This window comes from Micropterus salmoides, unplaced genomic scaffold (assembly GCF_014851395.1).
Source record: "Micropterus salmoides isolate LMB-PRFRI ecotype aquatic unplaced genomic scaffold, ASM1485139v1 Ms_hic_scaffold_19, whole genome shotgun sequence".
Lineage (NCBI taxonomy): Eukaryota > Metazoa > Chordata > Actinopteri > Centrarchiformes > Centrarchidae > Micropterus > Micropterus salmoides.
Window position 1 is genome coordinate 24,002,223 of NW_024041039.1, and position 19,965 is coordinate 24,022,187.

Consider the following 19,965-nt stretch of genomic DNA (forward strand, 5'->3'; position numbering starts at 1 on the left):
TATCACTATTTGAGCCAGATCTGAACTAAAGTCAGGCAGGTGATGGCTGTTCCGAGTTGTGGATTAAAAAAGGCAATAGGGCTCCTAGACTTTGTAATAGCCTGCTCTGGGTGTTGAATCTGTGAAATCTATGGGACCTTTTTAAATGTGAAAACATACATTCTGAACAGGTTCCAGCTTTATTTCCTGCTGCAGCGTTTACCAATATCAGTACCTGATGGAAAACAAACTTGGACCCATTTAGAGTGTTTATGCTGTTGAGGTTGAAAGTCTACACATTCAGCATCAACAAAGGCTGTTGCTTAGCAATCCAGTTTGAAGGGTCTATATAGTCTTTGGAATCACTTCTTCCCATGTATGGTTTTGACCTTTGTATTTTTAAAAAAAGACTCGTTAAACTGTCTTTATTATAGTTACCTTAGAGGTGCGTCGCTCTGAACGTCCGAGGGAGGTGCGTCCCCGAGGCTCCCTTCTCCCCAGCGTGTCCATGCCAGATGGAGGCCCATTAGGTGGCAAACCCCCAGCAATGCCTGCTCCTCCACCACCTGCTCCGCCCCCTCCGCCAACCCCTCGCTTGCTCTTCAGGGTTTGGGTTCCGCTGCGTCCAGCCCCGTTGAGGCTGCCCCGTGAGCTGCGGCTGAAGTCGGAGGACCTGAAGTGGCGGTACGGCCGGGCCTTGAAAGTGGGTGTTGGGGAGGCAGAGCCGGCGGTGTAGCGGCTCAGTTTGATATCAGTCTGCGTGGCCTTGATGTCGTCGATCATGGTGCTGAACTGGTGGATGAGGCGCACCAGGGCCATGTCCACACGCTGGCTGATGGCCTGACAGGCTGTGGTGAAATCACAGTGGAATGTGTTGAAGTGGCGGCGGTTGAGGTCGTGGAAGGAGAGCGGAGCTGCGGTGGGGCCCTGCGGAGCGCTAGACGACTTCTCCATCACCACTGCATTCAGGCTGAATGTCTCAATCAGCAGAGCTGGCTTGAACTCCAGCGGCGGGAGGTTCACCATGCCTTGTCTAAAGATGGAGGGACAGGTGGAGGGTTGTATGTATTTAGCAAACATTCTTTACCTTGAGTGAATGCCACACTAAAACTAATGAACTAACAAATCTCTTTTATTTATTGTATTGTTATGATTAAGATGTATTTTACCTCCTGGATCTTTTGTTTTTCCGCTCTTTGGAGGTGTCAGAGTCGACGATGTCCGCTCTGAGACACTCTAGGTTGCCAGAAAAAGACAGATGCTCTCCAAAATACATCTTGTAGCTGAGAGGAGTGGTGTCTTGGGCCTGGATGCCTGTGTAGCTCAGCAAAGGCTTGAAAACAACCTGAGGGCGGAAAACAGATTTCAAGGCGTAACATGAAGTGTTTTTGTAGAGGGGATGCGTTAACTGAACTGCGAGCTTTGCAGATAGAGCTTTCACCCCTCCGTATGGAAGATACACACGAATCAAGGCAAGACAAAAGGACTTAGGGAGTGCAAGTGACATGAAATCATTTAAAAATCGATGTACTTTATTCCTTAATATACTGTCTCTTTCCACGCTGTCAACACAAATAAGAACCACATTTAAAACATGTTTTAACAATTATAAAACCACAAATTCAGACTTTTTAAAAAGCTGCAGTTGTTATGTTAATTGCCTGTCTAGTTGAAGTTTAGACAAAAAGCACTGAACAAATGACAAAGAAAGGCAGACAGAAGTATTCACAGCACCTGAGCATCGGCCAGTTGAACGGCAGCTGGGCACATGTTGCCCTCCTCAATGTCGGCCATTTCATCCTGGCTGGTGCTATGCTGGGAGTGCTGGGAGTGGGTCCCGTCCAGAGTGTTCTGGTCGCTGGACAGCACTGTGTTGAAGTCTGACGCTGAGGGGATTGTGGGCAGGTTACACGTCCCACCTAAGGGTGTGGAAGAGAGGTTTGGGACACATGTGGTGTGAGACCAGGCAGGTCTTGGCAGCCTGCTGTTGCGTTTTCTTGCATAATATGTTGATACCACTGCGAGAACAGGAGCAGCTCAGTGGCAGTATGTTACTCGAGCACGGACATGTACGTATGAGCAGCAGCGAGTAAGTAGAGCGCTGTGGGGTGAAACACTTTCCCACTCTAGCTCTTCATAATAAAGATGTTAGTGGGAATTAAATGGAACGCAACAATCACGTTACAGAGAGAGTTATGCACAATTTGGATCTATAAACTGCTACATCACATTCACTTCATTTGTTTGTGAGGAGCTGTTCTCGCTAATTTGCTGGGCTGTCACTGACTGACACCTGGGTGAGTAGATAAAGACAATGCTTATTGCCTCGGGCTCAAATCCAGCCGTTCACGTATTTAATTGTACCCACACACAACCACAAAGTGCTCTGCTCAACTGTGAAAGTAAGATGTGTCTTTTCAGTGATCCATGTGGGTGATTCCAAATATTGAACTACTGTTGCGGGAGGATGAAACAAATGCAGAGTGCAGCTGTTTGTGGCCCCGAAGAAGAGTGGGCGAACAGAGGGTGGGAAAGAGCAGCGCTGTGAGGGATGAACAAAATCTCAGGTTGCTTCACGCCACTAATATGCTCCGGTTCTCACAGAATGTTTGGCAAGTGAGGAAGCAACATGACTTTATCTATCCATCACAGCAACAGGCCTGTAGCACAGGTACAAGGGAATCCAGAGAGTCAGAAAAGCTCCAAATCCTTCTTTTGATATCGAAACACATTTTATATCATTAAGCACATTTTAATGGCATGTCAGCAGGCTGGTGTACTCTAGAGGACCACTATAAATCTATGAGGTACACATATTTAAAAACGACAGTATTAACGTTATGTATGTGAACTGGTGGTAGAAATGTCCTAATTTAAAAGCTATAAAGTGAGGTTTGTATTGTTTGCTCCAACTGCTTCGGCATCTGATCTAAACAGGCACTAATTTCTCTGAACGATACAAATCATTCATATGGCATGCAGTATGTACCAAAAAAAACTTTGTGTGTCCATTCTAGCATTTTGCATTATGGGACATATACTAGAGATTTTCCCCAAATCAGTACAACATCCAGGTTTTTGGCATACTGCAGATTTTGCTTTTGTTTGCATACTACATACTACATTTAGATCACACCAGCACGTACCGATTGTGTAGAAGGGGGTTTCAAATAGAGCCGTTGTTAAGATCTACTCACAACTACACGGCTTTGGCACCCCCAGTTGGTTGTCTTATTTTTCAACAAATAAAAACGTATGCCATCAGAATTTATGCTATTATCACAAAAACAAGTCTATACATGCTTTAACCCAAAATATATAGTATTTAAATATGTTTCTGCTACAATATATACATTTGAATGAATGAAGGTAATCTTGGCTTATTTCTACATTAACAACTTACCTGTTTCCAGGTTTCCCTGCAGAATACTTTGACACAGTGTTCTAGGTGACTATTACTAGCTAACAAAGGGGAACAAACGTACTGCTAGCTAGTTAATTAGGTCACCAACACCATCAGCACAACATTGAGCAACAATCCCTGACCTCCTTCTGGACTGTTATCTGTTGGCAGTGGTTGGTAGTGGTTGCCAGAAGAATCCGGTAGGTCTAGTAAAACAGCAATATTATATGAATTCCTCAGCTGCTACTGTACTAGGAGAAGCTGAGCATTATAACAAAGCTTTTAATAATAGGAAAAGATTGCATCATTTTACCCTGAAGGTTCCACAGAAACGAGTTCATCTTAATGAACTGGAAACCTCATGCAGTTATTATGGGATTTTCTGAATAAAAATTAGATTTTTATTAAAAGAACAATGCAGATTTGACTAGTGAAAAACCTCCAAGGCCAACCCTGAGACCATGGTGTCTGACCTGTCTGTAGGCTGTTGTGCTGGGGGCGGTTAACCGGGGAGTCCTGGGCCGCAGCCCCCGTCCTGTTGCCCACAGCATTAGACATCCAGTTGTAAAAGCTGACGGAGGAGGGCTCTGACAGCAGCGGGTGCTCAGTCAGCATGTCTGTCCCTAAGCTGTTTCCTGAGCCCCAGAAGAAAGAGATTGAGAGCACATTACATCATGTAACAGACTACAAAAAAAAGAAATCACACAGATACTGACTGCTGTTCGAGAATAACTTTCCTCTTGCATCATAGCCGCACGTGTGAAAATTTTTATTTGGGGTTTATAATTATATACAGGTGCTGGTCATATGTAATTAGAATATCATCAAAAAGTTGATTTATTTCAGCAATTCCATTCAAAAAGTGAAACTTGGTTATTATATTCTTTCATTACACACAGACTGATATATTTCAAATGTTTATTTCATTTAATTGTGATGATTAAAATTGACAACTAATGAAAATCCCAAATTCAGTATCTCCGAAAATTAGAATATGACTTAAGAGCAATACAAAAAAAGGATTTTTAGAAATGTTGGCCAACTGAAAAGTATGAACATGAAAAGTATGAGCATGTACAGCACTCAATACTTAGTTGGGGCTCCTTTTGCCTGAATTACTGCAGCAATGCAGCGTGGCATGGAGTCCATCAGTCTGTGGCACTGCTCAGGTGTTATGAGAGCCCAGGTTGCTCTGATAGTGGCCTTCAGCTCTTCTGCATTGTTGGGTCTGGCGTATCGCATCTTCCTCTTCACAATACCCCATAGATTTTCTATAGGGTTAAGGCCAGGCGAGTTTGCTGGCCAATTAAGAACAGGGATACCATGGTCCTTAAACCAGGTACTGGTAGCTTTGGCACTGTGTGCAGGTGCCAAGTCCTGTTGGAAAATGAAATCTGCATCTCCATAAAGTTGGTCAGCAGCAGGAAGCATGAAGTGCTCTAAAACTTCCTGGTAGATGGCTGCGTTGACCTTGGACCTCAGAAAACACAGTGGACCAACACCAGCAGATGACATGGCACCCCAAACCATCACTGACTGTGGACACTTTACACTGGACTTCAAGCAACGTGGATTCTGTGCCTCTCCTCTCTTCCTCCAGACTCTGGGACCTTGATTTCCAAAGGAAATGCAAAATTTACTTTCATCAGAGAACATAACTTTGGGCCACTCAGCAGCAGTCCAGTCCTTTTTGTCTTTAGCCCAGACGAGACGCTTCTGACACGGTGTCTTGTTCAAGAGTGGCTTGACACAAGGAATGCGACAGCTGAAACCCATGTCTTGCATACGTCTGTGCGTGGTGGTTCTTGAAGCACTGACTCCAGCTGCAGTCCACATATTTGAATGGGTTTTGTTTCACAATCCTCTCCAGGGTGCAGTTATCCCTATTGCTGTACACTTTTCTACCACATCTTTTCCTTCCCTTCGCCTCTCTATTAATGTGCTTGGACACAGAGCTCTGTGAACAGCCAGCCTCTTTAGCAATGACCTTTTGTGTCTTGCCCTCCTTGTGCAAGGTGTCAATGGTCGTCTTTTGGGCAGCTGTCAAGTCAGCGGTCTTCCCCATGATTGTGTAGCCTACAGAACTAGACTGAGAGACCATTTAAAGGCCTTTGCAGGTGTTTTGAGTTAATTAGCTGATTAGAGTGTGGCACCAGGTGTCTTCAATATTGAACCTTTTCACAATATTCTAATTTTCTGAGATACTGATTTTGGGGTTTTCATTAGTTGTCATCTATAATCATCAAAATTAAAAGGAATGAACACTTGAAATATATCAGTCTGTGTGGAATGAATGTATACATTATACAAGTTTCACTTTTTGAACGGAATTACTGAAATAAATCAACTTTTTGATGATATTCTAATTATATGACCAGCACCTATATATATATTATTATGACAGAGACACGGTTTGTACAATTTCCAAGCTCTCACATACAAACACATTCAAAGTCTCGTACTACAATGGAGAAACATAACCTGAGAGAGAAAATGCTTTTCTTTTTACACTTTGATTTCTTATTTAGCTCCCTCTCTGGTGCATCTTTAAGCTACGTTCAAGCTTTTACAGCACTTTCTTTCATGAAGCAAGATGATATCAGCAGGGGTTGCTGAATGTTAGAGTGTGAAACAAAGCAAATAACTCATGGCACACTGACTCCGCATATTGTTCACTGCGGGCACGTGCTTGACGAGGGACCAAGCTGTGAATCTATTTTATTCTTCACATTCACACTATTGAACAGTAGAGGTCAGCCTTGCAGCAAAAATGACAAAAACACTTTTACATGTTGTAATTTAAAAAAAAGAAAATCAAGGACAACCTTCCACATACTGTAGTTAGCAGCAGAGCAACACACCAGTAGGCCGGGCATTAGTACCTGTGCGAGTGAGGGAGCTGCTCTTGGCTGCAGTGGCGGCAGACGGCTCGTTCCTCTGGGGCATGCCCTCCAGCAGGTTGTGCAGACTCCGAAAGCTGCCTGTCAGATTGCTCAGGAGGCTTTCCTTCCTGGGGCTGTCCTTGGCTGGCATGCCTGTGCGGCACACATGGGCGGGGGAGTCAGCCGCTGTGTCACCGCTGGTGTAGCTCAGCGACTGGTATGGATGGGAGCCCTGGGTATGACAAATGTACAGATTACTGAGCGGAGGTCATGTTCACACAGCGCCACTGCCTGTGGCTTTATATATTTCAGATGAATGGGATACACAGTGACTGCCCTGATCCATAATGGAAATATCCCAAAGTGGAGGAATACTTTTTTTTACAAAAGAGCTGAATAACCTAAGCAGACCCTGTGACGGTGTAAACAAACACGTTACAGTTTAATTTGGCAGACAATGGAAAATGTCATCTCCCCACTCAGTGTCAGCTGAGATCCCTCCTGGCTTTCCAACAGTGGAGTCACCTTCACACCAGGACTGCAATGTCTGCTGTGAATTGTCATTTTCCTTTTGAAGTACTCCATAACATTCACACTCGCTATGTTTTCCAGGGCTACTAATGATTTCTTTCATTACCAACAAATCTGCCGATTATTTTCTTGATTTATCAACCGTTTGGTCAATAAAATGTCAGAAAAACAGTGTTCAGGGATTGCTTGTTTTGTCTGACCAAGGGTCCAAAAATCAAAGCTATCAAATTTACTATCATAGAACACTACAACAACCAGCTGAAATTCACATTTAAGGAGCTGAAGCCACTGAAGTTTTACCTGAAAAATGAAAATGATTTCATCAAATTCCTGCAGGTTATTTTAATGTTGATCGACTAATTGATTAATCAACTAATCATTTCAACTATACTGTTTTTGGTTTAGTTTGCCATTTTGGGAATGGTGCTGTACATGGGCTCCAGGAAAGATAAAAGAGAATTCCCCAAACAAGAATATTATCACCTTTCTCTGATAGCTCACCATGTCATCCTCCTCCTTTGGGAAAAGTGAAATAATCCTTGATAACACATTCTGGCTGCTACAAAGTATGTCCTTTAAAAAACTGCAGCAGAAGATTTTGTATGCACTGGCTGCCTCTTATCTTTCTCTAAAAGAAACAATCTCACTAGACCAGTAGTGGATTTAGGAAAACTGTATACTTTTATTAAACCAATCTGGTTTATCTGGTGTGGACATCAGTTAACCAATGAGATGATCGACAGAATATTGATCAGCAATCGATTAAATGTGTGAGTAATTTTTAAAGTCTGTAGCTTTTCAAATAGAAAGAGAAATATTTTCTTTAAGTTTTCTATGACATGAAACATGTGTTGTGCAGTTTTACTATGGCCTCTTGGGACTGACAAAGGGCATTTTTCACTGTTTGCTGACATTTTACAGACGAACTATTATGAAAAAACATTGGCAGATTAATACATAATAGAAATAATTGAAGTTGCAGCCCCAGAAATGTGTATGTGCATGTATACATGCAAACCAATAAGGATTTATAACAGATAACTAGGACACAAAAACAGACAAATTCTCAAAGTACCTTTATCCTGAGTGCAGACTCGTTGTGTGTATGGGACTTGGACAGTTTCCTCATGATCTCCACTCCGCTGACGGGACCAGAGTTCACTTCTTTCGGAGGGGGACGACTGCATGCTCCCTCCAGCAACATGGTGTGTTCACTCACTGTGGCTTCACAAAAATCACATAAAATAAAACTCCTAGAAGAACCATATGACTGCTCTAAAAGTCAAATCTATAAGAGTCAAATATTCATACCATGTCATTTATGTCTACATCTACATCTTTCACAGGTGACAGTCTATTTACTTCTGTGCAAAAACACTGAGAATTAGAGGTCAGGAGTTTCACAGTCCATCTGTTACCACAGATGGGTGGTCAGGGTAATATTTGCACACTGTAAGCTCCCACCTGCGTCAAATTCAAATTCGGCTCCATCAGCGCTGGTGTCACTCTGCAGTGCAGCACCGTTGTCCAGGCCCAAGATGGTCTCACCCAGGCTCTGCTGAGGCTCCTTGGGTTTGGCAAGCTGGTTGGGCCTCATCAGACCAATAGCTTTGAAGCCTTGAGTCACCACAATAAATTTCATCCACTGTCTGGCCAGAGCAACCAGACCCTTCTTCAGAGTCACAAGGGCTGGAACCCCGTCATTCTGGGATGGAAAGGAGAAGAGTAAAGAACTGGATTAGTGCCACTGGTCCCCATTGATTAAAATATTGAAGGGGACTCGAGCACTTAAGAAAACTTAAAATAATTGGTTTTCTGTCCAAATGAGACCATATAACATAATGTCTAAATTCTAGCAGGGATTTATCTATACAAGGTCAAGTTGGACAGTTTCCTAAAATAGATGCCACTGAAAGGAAGAGATTCAGAGGACTCGCACTCACCATGGTAGCCTCCTCTATGACAGAGTAGTCAGCCTGCTGCAGATAGCGGTGAAGAATGTTACAAAGCATACAGGAGGGATTCTCGTGCAGGTAGCGAGCTCGTTTAGTGACGCGGTTATACTTGCTCCGGATAGGGATGTGGATGCTCTTTTTCTGTTGGGGAAAGACAAAAAGTGTTAAAAGGACCGTTTAAAACTAGAGCCCATACAATCAAGTAAAACTAGATATAAATTTAAAGGCTGGTTTGATAAAAGGCTAATTAATGTGTTTGTCTACTGATGTACTGCTGACCTCAAGAGCTTCGGTCATGATGCAGCCCATAACGGCGCACACGCGCAGTGTGCCCTCCATGTCCAGTTTGCGCAGAGAAGATTTGAGCTGGTCGATGGGAACCAACCAGGCTCCAATGGCAGGCGTGGCTGTGCTGAGCAAATTCAACTGCCTGTAAACAGAGAGTCAGAGGATCTCTAAGCACCTTAGAATAGCTATTGATCAATATATCCTAAAACAGATTGATACTTCTTTGCATACTTCTTTTCACCTTCTTTGACATTTAATATAACTGTTAAGAATGAATTTTTGTTGCTTTAATCTCAACTGCAGAAACCAGGTACATGGTGCATTTGGTTAGTTGAGTTATAATAAAACTTTGGGAGGCTGACAGGTCTGCATCAGCAGCAAAGTTGACAACTGTTGCCAGGGGCACACAAGTGAACTTTCTCAAAAAAAAACAGATAATATTATACTTATCCCACTACACTGTCACACCACTGACAGTAGAAGTGAACAACAAGTGAGCTTACTGTACTTCAGCCAGATAAGGTGAAATGTAGTTGCCTTTTGTCTTAAAATACAGCATAAATTGGTAAACGCAGCTTCGGTTCAGCTGTATATCCCCTTACCAGCTTAGCAACATGGACTGGAGCAAGAGCTTCAGAGAGGTAAGTTATTAATCTGTAACAAATGTATCTTTCATCTATTAAGATTTAACAGAGCTGTCTACATCACAGTAACAACTTTAATGTCCATTGACTGCCTGGAGGGTAGCTAGTGTTTGGAAGAGAGAGGAGAGGTGTGCTGCAGCTCAGTGTTTTTCCACTGGTGTTTTTGAGGGCGTGTCAGAGTAGCTGCTTAGTGAGCGTTTTATGACGCGCATTTTGCTTTCATCCATGTGTCGACACCAGGATGAAAGGGAAACAGCTGGACTACAAACGAGCCGTTTTCAAGCAGTTCAGAGCAGAGTTTTCTGTGGGAGATGATGAGAGAACTCCCTTTGGGCTGGACTTGGGCTGGATCTGTGTTTCCTTAGTCAGACTCTGAGACAAGAGTTTATAATGATTCATGTAAAAATTGTGTTTGTTTGAGAAGCTGTAAGAGGCTCACGCAGCTTTCCCCTCATACATGAGGTTTTGCGTGATTCCTCATTTCTCTAAATCTCTACAAAGGAGGTGGCGAGTGCAACGGTAGCCGGAACCACAGCATCACATCAGGTTGAAATATTACCAGAATGTCCCTTTAATCATGAATTTACCTATCTGGGTTGTTTCAGAACAAATCATGGACTTACTGTAATCATGTGAAAGGATTTTTGTTAAGAGGGCCACGTGTCAGTGGAGTCGTACCTGGAGATGGCCTGTGAAGGTGAACGCACATTGGTGGGGGCAGCAAAACTGAACCAAATCTCCCTGATGGTCAGCTTCATGCTGCTGGAGTCAGGAGGTGGGGGCATGAGGGGGAGGTCTTTCTTCAGGTCGTCCGACTCCACCCCCTCATCCTTCAGAACACAAGAGAACAGGATTTAACAGGTTGATGAGACTGGCTGGTGGGATTGAGTTCCAGTATTGCAGCTTTGGAATAGATTTACTGTCATCCTCTATGACTCGAGCCTCAAACACATCACTTTCAGCCTGATTACAGCTTTGATTCACCATCTTCGCTTATTTTCAAGATCAGAGTGGCTCTTCCCTAGTTTGATGACTTTAATCTCTTTCTTCTGACTCTTATCAGGCTCAAATTGATTATTAGGGCCAGCTCATGAAACTTGTGAGGTCCCTATTGTAACTGAAGGATTTTTTTCCCTTTAAATAAACCTCAATTTTGGCGGCCTAAACATGCTCAAAAACTCAAAAAAACTTTAAACACAGGTCAGGCGAAATTTCATATTTTGTGGGTCTCACACATGAGCGTGGCAAAATGGTTTGATAGAGCCCCCCTACAGAGCGGCCCTGGGCCAATGTTTCACCTACATGTATAAAATTTCTATGGTACGTGTATCATGTCCAGACGTAGCGATTCCCAACACCCAACAGGAAGTCAGCCATTAGTCCGATTAACAGCACATTTACGCTGTGCAGTCTAAACTCACTGATGACTAAAAGTTATACAAACGGTGAGTTTTCATCCACAAGCTGGCCCGTGGCATGGCGTCCAAAATTTACGAGTCACGACGAAACATGAAGTTGTTATAACTTCAATTTACGTGCTCACATCTGCACCAAATTTGATGTATGTAATTAGTCCCACCCTGAACACATCTACATACGTCATTTTGTTTCAGATCAGTGCAGCAGAGCTTTGATTCTCTGTAAACAAATTCACATCCCCCGGCACTTCCTGTGACATTTAGGAGCTTGTAAGCTTGTCCTCAGTTACGTTTGTTGTCTTAAAAAGAATTTACTTTGTCCTCACATAAGTAAAACTTTGAGGTGAGTGTCTGTAGAGCTAAAAAAGCTTTCATGCGTTTGTTGACCTCAAGAAAATTTGATAAAAGAGGAATGCCATGGTAAAAGTTATTAACTGAGCTCATAAAATAAATAGGTCTGACACCTTCTGGACAATTAGTTGGTCGATATACTCTTGTCTGACCAAATTCTCACTGGTAGGACAATTGCTGGTGTTGCTTTCATAAGGGGAAAGGCACTTCTTAATCTGGTATTTATGGGGACAGAGGGACATAGGCTGACCTGATTTAATAAACTATAAGACTTACAAGACAGGAAGTCAAAACAACCCCAATTTCACAACTCACCCAACCTCCTGGAGGCTGCTTGGCCTAACTTACTGAACATTTATTCGGCTCCAAACTAACTGACACCATTTCAAAGATCTAGCCAGCACAAATTGCTGCCCTCAGAGGCTGGGCTTTTTTGATGACAACATGTGTGTGTATTTCACTTGGGACTGCATTCTTAACAAGGGGCAGTAACAAGGTACAAGATCAAGGATGGATCAATAACGGCTGTACGTGACCCGACTTCAAACTTCAAAGCTGTATTTTTTAACTTGTTTTATGTTGTTTTAGTGTTTATTTTGTAGGTTATCTGTTAAACTGGGGGTTAACATTATGCACAGCTTATGTGGTTACTCCCAGAAGGCTGTGGCAATGTTGGACTTATGTGGTAATATTGAGAGAAAGTCAAGATAATGTTAAAGGAGACCTATTATGCTTTTCCACATTTTATAACTTATCTACAATGTTAAAAGCTTTGTCCATGTTTAACATGGCCAAAGCTTAAAAAATTAAGTTAAAGTATTTAAAGTGCTTTCAGTCTCACTCACTCTTCCTTGGTTGCACGCATCAGTCTGTGTGGCTTACTGTGTGGTTCGTAGGACGTGATCTGCTGGGTTAACTGGTGATAGTCCCAGATGTGCTGTAGGCGTGGCTTCAGGATGCACTGACTGCAAACCAGGAAATATGTTCCGATAATATTGTTTATCTACGTCATGTGTCGTTATATAGATATTGCCTATGCTTCTGAATGTAGTTTGCAGGCTACATCGTTAGCTGCACGATGATTCACAGGGAGCTCTCCCACTTGCAAATTAGTTCAAAGCGAGGACTGTGAGCGTGATCATGGATGTAACTGTGTCACTGTTCAAAACACTGCAAGACTTCAATAAACCGTCCAAATGTTCATGTTGTCTGTCTAATTTGTGCCACGGTCGGTTTACATGTGTTCTTACTTACATAAGGAAACAGGCTGAGGTGTTTGACACTCAGATGGAGCGCAGAGTGGAGACGCTGTTAGCTGTGCAGAGTGCCCAGATTAACCTGTGACATAGCTTCGTACCATCGATCACCTTTATATTCCGCTATCTTTGCCATCGTTACCAACATTGGCTTGCCAGTCCACATTTGTATCATGTGTCGTTATTTATCGGACGTCGACTTGACCTGAGAACAGTTTGTCATCCAGCCTGTAAGTGAAACAGTCTGGATGTTTAGGCTGAGTTACACTCGGCCCGAACACAGCGTGAAGTCAGCTGTGGCCACGGTAAATGCTGAAGTTAACTTAAAGTAATACAATACCGTCACTCATGTGTCATTTCACTCATTTAGCACACACACACACACACACACACACACACACACACAAGTTAGTTGGAGGCAGGGTTGGAGTAGGCTATATACGATGTAGCAGGGTCTGTGCTCACTACTGGTGTGAGTAGGTTGAACAGAGATTACAGTATGCAAATAAAATATGAGCGAATCACTGTAGGTGGGAGAGGTCCCTGTGAATTATCATACAGCTAACAATGTAGCCTGCAAACTACATTCAGAAGCATTTCTATGTAACTATATAGCCGGGACGTAACACTGCCTGTTCTGCCCAGCAACAACAGCCTGGTAACATGCTTCAGGTCTTGGCCAATCAGAAGACAGTGGACTTTTAGAGGGGGGGCCTTACACAGACTGGAGCATTTGCAGCTTGTTTCATACAGAGGCTGAAATGAAGCCATACATGAAGAGTCAGTATAAGAACTTTTTTGAACTTTGAATCATGCAAAGCTGCCATACAGGAGTCACAAAACTACAATATAGGACTGGAAAAGCAGTTTAATAGCTCTTCTTTAAGACTTATTTGATGGCAACTAAACAATGGGAATGGTAGTTTTCTTTTCCCCCCATGTTGCTTTTTGTGGAACTTTACTGCAACCCGGTCTCAGGGATCCTTGCTGGGGTGTGAGTGCATGTGCAATCAATTGGTTGAAGAGTAGGTAGAATGTCATTCGACCAAGATTTTATTTGGTTGACCCCAGCAATAACAATAAATACTGCAGAGTTTAAGGTTTGGATGGAGAACAGAATGTTGGCTTGGACCTAGTTTTTTAACAAAAAAATTAGATGAAGGGGTGCATTTTTAAGCCCCATAAACATAGAAATAATTTCTCAGTAAGTCACCTGGTCGTCTGAGTCCGAGTGTTCATTGACATCAGAGGCAGGGCTGATGGTATCATGCGGCAGGTTGTCATCAGAGACGTCAGTGCTGTAACCGCTGCCCGTCTGAGAGCCCGTTGAACCATTGGACTTAGACATACCCGTCTTCCCCCCATTGTCTGAGCGTCCCATCACACCAAAAGCATTGTAAAGAATGGCTCCTGACTGACGGCCCCCTGCAACACAAAGTGTAATACATTCACAAATCTGTACACATATTCCCAACATCCTTCTTTGATTTTTTCCTAGGTCTCAATGTAAGTGATGACTAGGGATGGGGATCGTTAATTTTTATTTATATTCATACCCTTTTATTGAGACTGCTTGATGATCAGATTCTTTGTCGATACTTTACTATTATTTGGTGACAGTTATTTGGTAGGACCAGACCCAACGGGAATGAGGTAGGCCTGCAATGTATGAGGAAAATATCCAATGTGCAATAACATTCTTATATATTGAGATACAATAAATAAACAAACATATAAAAAAATATTGAAGTGTGCATATTAGCTGCCTGGTTGTTTTTAAATTATAGGATTAGACTTTAATATTTTAAATACAGCTAAATGTTGTTTCTAGAGCAGCAACATTAATGTTTACAACAGCAAAGTCACTATATATAAACTCAAAATCTGACATCAGAATAGTGATTGAAGTTTAGAAAGAATAAAAACTCCGACATCAGTCAGCATCTTCCTCCTCCTCTTCCTCCTCCTCCTCTCTGCAGTTATTCACTGCCTGCAGGTAACGTTACCTGGTCGAAGGAGGAGCGGCTGGTTTGTCTCAGCCAGCAGCTGAGTTTACAACAATGTGCCACATTTTAAGACTACAGACCAGTCTATGCTTCAGACAAACAGCTTTCTATTTAGCTTGTTTTTAACATTTGGCTAATGCCAAGCTAACGTTAGCTGTGCTTGTATAAAACATACAGGATGACAGACTGAGGACAGAGACGATTAAATTAACCCTTTCTACATGCTTACCTTACAGACAGGTTTATTGATAAAGTAAAGTCTTTTTATTCTCAAAGGTTTATTGCACAGACTTACAGTAATGAGCATAGCGGTCGTCGACTCGAGTAGTTTGGAGCCAATGTAACCTCACCGTCTCCGCGTTTCGGTCCCATCAATAGAAAACATTAGTTTCCTTATCCATGCCGTTTCAATTTAAACCAGATTTGACGCTCGAGACATAACGTTACATCATAGGACCCGCTAGTCTCGATAGCGGTATCAATAAGCTCGGACCTTGTTGATTTTCGGGTTGTAAGAAATTTTGGAACCGGCTCCTTTTAGAACCGGGTATTGATCCCCATCCCTAGTGATGAATGCTCTGAAAAAAGTTTAGGATGTTTTACCTTTGACTGTGAGGTTCTCGATGCCACATTCAAACATGATCCAACCCCATTTCTCAAGAGATGCTGTGGAGCGGCTGAGATCGCCTGCTGTGCCCTGGGCGTCTGTTTCATCCACCACTGAAAACTCCTCCAGCTCCTCCAGGCCAAACAGCACTTTGGACTTCTCAAAAGGGATTGCTGTGATGGCACATGTGCCAATGTCTACAAAAAGGAGAGGAAACAACGCAACTGTTCAGAATTTCAACAGAAAAGAGCTTGGGCAGAACAAAAAAATGTGAAAAGGGAGCATTTCGAAATAAATTTCCAGTCAAAGTGTCTAAATACTTTTGCTTGTTACTATTGGTCAAGTAAGGGAACCTTTGCATGCTTACACAGTATATCAACAAAGAGTTTGTAGGTCATTTAAAAGTTAAGTGAACCACTTCAAAAAGTGGCACAAGGGATCAAACAGGGCTTTCATTCTCCTGAACCAACCTGTGGAGTCGAGGCCTCGCAGCTGGCTGTGGATACGGTGGATATTGAGCCTAGCGGCGATCTCTTTGCCCTTCTCAATGCCGGCATTGGAGCGCAGCGAGCCAGAGGACTGAGGCTGCATCTTGGTGGCTGAGGCATACTTCTCCAACATGACTGATGGCCGGCCATGTTCTGTGGTGTTGGGTGTCTCCTCCACAATACCCCTGAAAGGACCACAAAGAAAATGTGTGTTTGTATTTGAGCTGGGCTGTGGGCGCATAGTCAGAGAAATCCAATTTGTTGATTTTGTATTATAAGGACAGAAAACCATAGAAGTGAATTATTCCCAACGATTAACACCCTGCGGAATAGTGGTGAATGGCACTCTTGAAAAAATGACATCCAAACAACCACAACTGAATGTGCCAGAAGGCATTTTAAAGCACGTATAGCGGGCATATTTGCACTGAGCACATATACTCCAAAAAGCTTAGTCACTGTACACACACAGAATGACATGTGAAGTAGTTGAGACATTACCTGTTCATTCTGAACTGGGTAGCAATCCTGTCGAAGCACAGCGCCACAAGAGACACATGTGTGACGCATTTATTGGAGCAAGACGGTGACCCCTCCTCTACAGAAGCCTGCAGGAGGCAAAGGTTCACCTGCAGCAAAAGAACACAAAACAAAAAAAACAACTTTAAATAATCAGATGCTATGGACATAAATAATAGCAAAGCTCGCAAGAAGACAAAAAAAGACAAATTATTACTCCACAGGGACGACAACAGTAATGAACAGATTAGTCATACTGTGAGGCTGTTTTCCCCAAATGTAAGATTTTTTGGGTTTTTCTGTATATGAACACATACAGAGGGCAATAGAAAAGTCAATACTGCAATAGTTACAAATGAGAAAGATATACAGGTGCTGGTCATATAATTAGAATATCATCAAAACGTTTATTTATTTCAGTAATTCCGTTCAAAAAGTGAAACTTGTATAATGTATACATTCATTCCACACAGACTGATATATTTCAAGTGTTCATTCCTTTTAATTTTGATGATTATAGATGACAACTAATGAAAACCCCAAAATCAGTATCTCAGAAAATTAGAATATTGTGAAAAGGTTCAATATTGAAGACACCTGGTGCCACACTCTAATCAGCTAATTAACTCAAAACACCTGCAAAGGCCTTTAAATGGTCTCTCAGTCTAGTTCTGTAGGCTACACAATCATGGGGAAGACCGCTGACTTGACAGCTGCCCAAAAGACGACCATTGACACCTTGCACAAGGAGGGCAAGACACAAAAGGTCATTGCTAAAGAGGCTGGCTGTTCACAGAGCTCTGTGTCCAAGCACATTAATAGAGAGGCGAAGGGAAGGAAAAGATGTGGTAGAAAAGTGTACAGCAATAGGGATAACTGCACCCTGGAGAGGATTGTGAAACAAAACCCATTCAAATATGTGGACTGCAGCTGGAGTCAGTGCTTCAAGAACCACCACGCACAGACGTATGCAAGACATGGGTTTCAGCTGTCGCATTCCTTGTGTCAAGCCACTCTTGAACAAGACACCGTGTCAGAAGCGTCTCGTCTGGGCTAAAGACAAAAAGGACTGGACTGCTGCTGAGTGGCCCAAAGTTATGTTCTCTGATGAAAGTAAATTTTGCATTTCCTTTGGAAATCAAGGTCCCAGAGTCTGGAGGAAGAGAGGAGAGGCACAGAATCCACGTTGCTTGAAGTCCAGTGTAAAGTGTCCACAGTCAGTGATGGTTTGGGGTGCCATGTCATCTGCTGGTGTTGGTCCACTGTGTTTTCTGAGGTCCAAGGTCAACGCAGCCATCTACCAGGAAGTTTTAGAGCACTTCATGCTTCCTGCTGCTGACCAACTTTATGGAGATGCAGATTTCATTTTCCAACAGGACTTGGCACCTGCACACAGTGCCAAAGCTACCAGTACCTGGTTTAAGGACCATGGTATCCCTGTTCTTAATTGGCCAGCAAACTCGCCTGACCTTAACCCTATAGAAAATCTATGGGGTATTGTGAAGAGGAAGATGCGATACGCCAGACCCAACAATGCAGAAGAGCTGAAGGCCACTATCAGAGCAACCTGGGCTCTCATAACACCTGAGCAGTGCCACAGACTGATCGACTCCATGCCACGCCGCATTGCTGCAGTAATTCAGGCAAAAGGAGCCCCAACTAAGTATTGAGTGCTGTACATGCTCATACTTTTCATGTTCATACTTTTCAGTTGGCCAACATTTCTAAAAATCCTTTTTTTGTATTGCTCTTAAGAAATATTCTAATTTTCAGAGATACTGAATTTGGGATTTTCATTACTTGTCACTTTTAATCATCACAATTAAATGAAATAAAAATTTTAAATATATCAGTCTGTGTGTAATGAATGAATATAATATCCAAGTTTCACTTTTTGAATGGAATTACTGAAATAAATCAACTTCTTGATGATATTCTAATTACATATGACCAGCACCTGTATTATGTATCTAGTCAACACTTTTGGTGTAAACAGACATTCCCTTTAGTTCAGTGGAATAAAAAAAAAGAATCTGAATGGTTTTGAGAGTATAGGCTACATTTCATGGAGGTAACGCATCTGGTTTCAAACTTTTGTATTTAACAAATGGCTTAATAACCATCATCATTCTACACAAATGCTGAGTGCATTGTATATTCATTGTTTAAATGTAAAGCGATCTACAGCAATGCTCATGATTCTGTGCTTGCTCTTGAACCCCTCTTAGTCAGAGCACACTGCTGCTGGCCTCTCATTATTTGGGGTCATGGGTCTTACCTTGGGGATGGAGACGTTGGCTTGGAGGCCCTTGATTTTCACATTATCTGGTTTGACGGACAGGTCTGTCTGGCCATGGGAGATGTTGAGCGAGCCAGGGGTCGTGCCCTCTGTCTTGGACAGCTTGTGGTCCTGCTTGCCTGTTTGGCTCTGTGTGGAGTCAGAACAGTGAGGCATCAGTCATTTGGCACCAAAGCCACTTTTGAAACTGGGAGGCAGACTGTTGTGAAATCGCAAATAACTCTTATTTCATACTATTGGTAAATTACTCAGACTGACACATTTGACACTATCACAAGAACTACAGCTTTCACTTTGAGGAAAAAATCAGTCTATTATTAGATGTAAGCTTTATGTCAACATTCAAAAACCTCAATGATCATAAATAAATATTACCATATACAGCTGAATTGCTCTGTTCTGTGGTGGTACTTACAGACTCAGTGACTGTGGACTTGCTGATCTGATAGGCTTCATTGAGGACTTTCCCATGCAGGTCATCCAGAATGCCTGCAGGATGACGAATACTGGCAAAGTGGACCATGGATTCGATGTACCTGAAAGAGGCCAGACACACAGTTGTAATAAAACAACATTTCATAGGGTCATAATCATTTTGTTTTATTTATTTGATTTTAGTTACATTTAAAACACAAAGACTTCACAGATCCAAACTGTATTATCAGAAATGATACAGATATAAAAATTGCCCTTTACGAGCACAATCAAATTTACCATGTCAGTACATGGCCGTTGGCCCCTCTCCAACCTTCTAGCTACAGTTGACCATTTTTTAACCCAGCCCTGTTAGCCTTTGGCAAACTAAAGATTCACACTGGTAGACAACAAAGAGCGAGACCAGACTCTGAAGCACTGTCAGCGGAATTTTAGATGCACTGTGAATAGTGATTAAATTCACTTGAGGTCAAATTTTTGTTTCAGGCTAAAAATAACCCTTGTGTAGTGTGAGAAAGGCTTTATTTAAGCCAAGTTTTGTTTTGTTTTTTCCTAATCTAAAAAGGTTTTTAAACAGAGGGAGATAGCAGACCAAAAACAAACTATATTTTAAATCAGGACAAAGTGAGAACATGAACAGCACACCTAGATGAAAATGATTTATTAAAAAAAAGAAATAAAAGTATAATTACTACCTGTCCAGGGATTCAGCCACAAGGGGCGTGAGCACCACATTGATGGCTCCCTTCACCTCCACGATGGCGGTGGTCCTGGTCTGAGTTAAGGGCTGCTCCAGAGTCCAGTCATCTGTGGTTGTGTCCTCATCTGTGTTCTCCATGGCCCTCTTGTCCAGTGGGGTATATGGTGTACTGTGAAGGCATAGAGATCGGGCATTATTAATTTA

The 19,965-nt window shown here is 42.4% G+C and overlaps 1 protein-coding gene across 13 annotated transcripts in view; it reads right to left on the minus strand.

The window, feature by feature from the left end:
• Window positions 1-19,965, minus strand: part of kiaa1109 (KIAA1109 ortholog) — an 80,354-nt gene that overhangs the window by 34,011 nt on the left and 26,378 nt on the right. For 12 of the 13 annotated variants that reach the window (XM_038729801.1, XM_038729800.1, XM_038729791.1 and 9 more), the window contains exons 32-48: window positions 19,757-19,930; window positions 19,042-19,162; window positions 18,606-18,755; window positions 16,310-16,437; window positions 15,791-15,993; window positions 15,317-15,517; window positions 13,921-14,132; window positions 10,361-10,512; window positions 9,030-9,180; window positions 8,739-8,891; window positions 8,260-8,500; window positions 7,871-8,019; window positions 6,265-6,496; window positions 3,856-4,017; window positions 1,714-1,898; window positions 1,149-1,324; window positions 418-1,012 (exon numbers count right to left, since the gene is read on the minus strand). In XM_038729801.1, the coding sequence (XP_038585729.1) occupies window positions 418-1,012; window positions 1,149-1,324; window positions 1,714-1,898; window positions 3,856-4,017; window positions 6,265-6,496; window positions 7,871-8,019; window positions 8,260-8,500; window positions 8,739-8,891; window positions 9,030-9,180; window positions 10,361-10,512; window positions 13,921-14,132; window positions 15,317-15,517; window positions 15,791-15,993; window positions 16,310-16,437; window positions 18,606-18,755; window positions 19,042-19,162; window positions 19,757-19,930 (3,385 nt within the window). The remainder of the gene's footprint in view (window positions 1-417; window positions 1,013-1,148; window positions 1,325-1,713; window positions 1,899-3,855; window positions 4,018-6,264; window positions 6,497-7,870; window positions 8,020-8,259; window positions 8,501-8,738; window positions 8,892-9,029; window positions 9,181-10,360; window positions 10,513-13,920; window positions 14,133-15,316; window positions 15,518-15,790; window positions 15,994-16,309; window positions 16,438-18,605; window positions 18,756-19,041; window positions 19,163-19,756; window positions 19,931-19,965) is intronic. The other variant, XM_038729790.1, reaches the window with a different exon arrangement.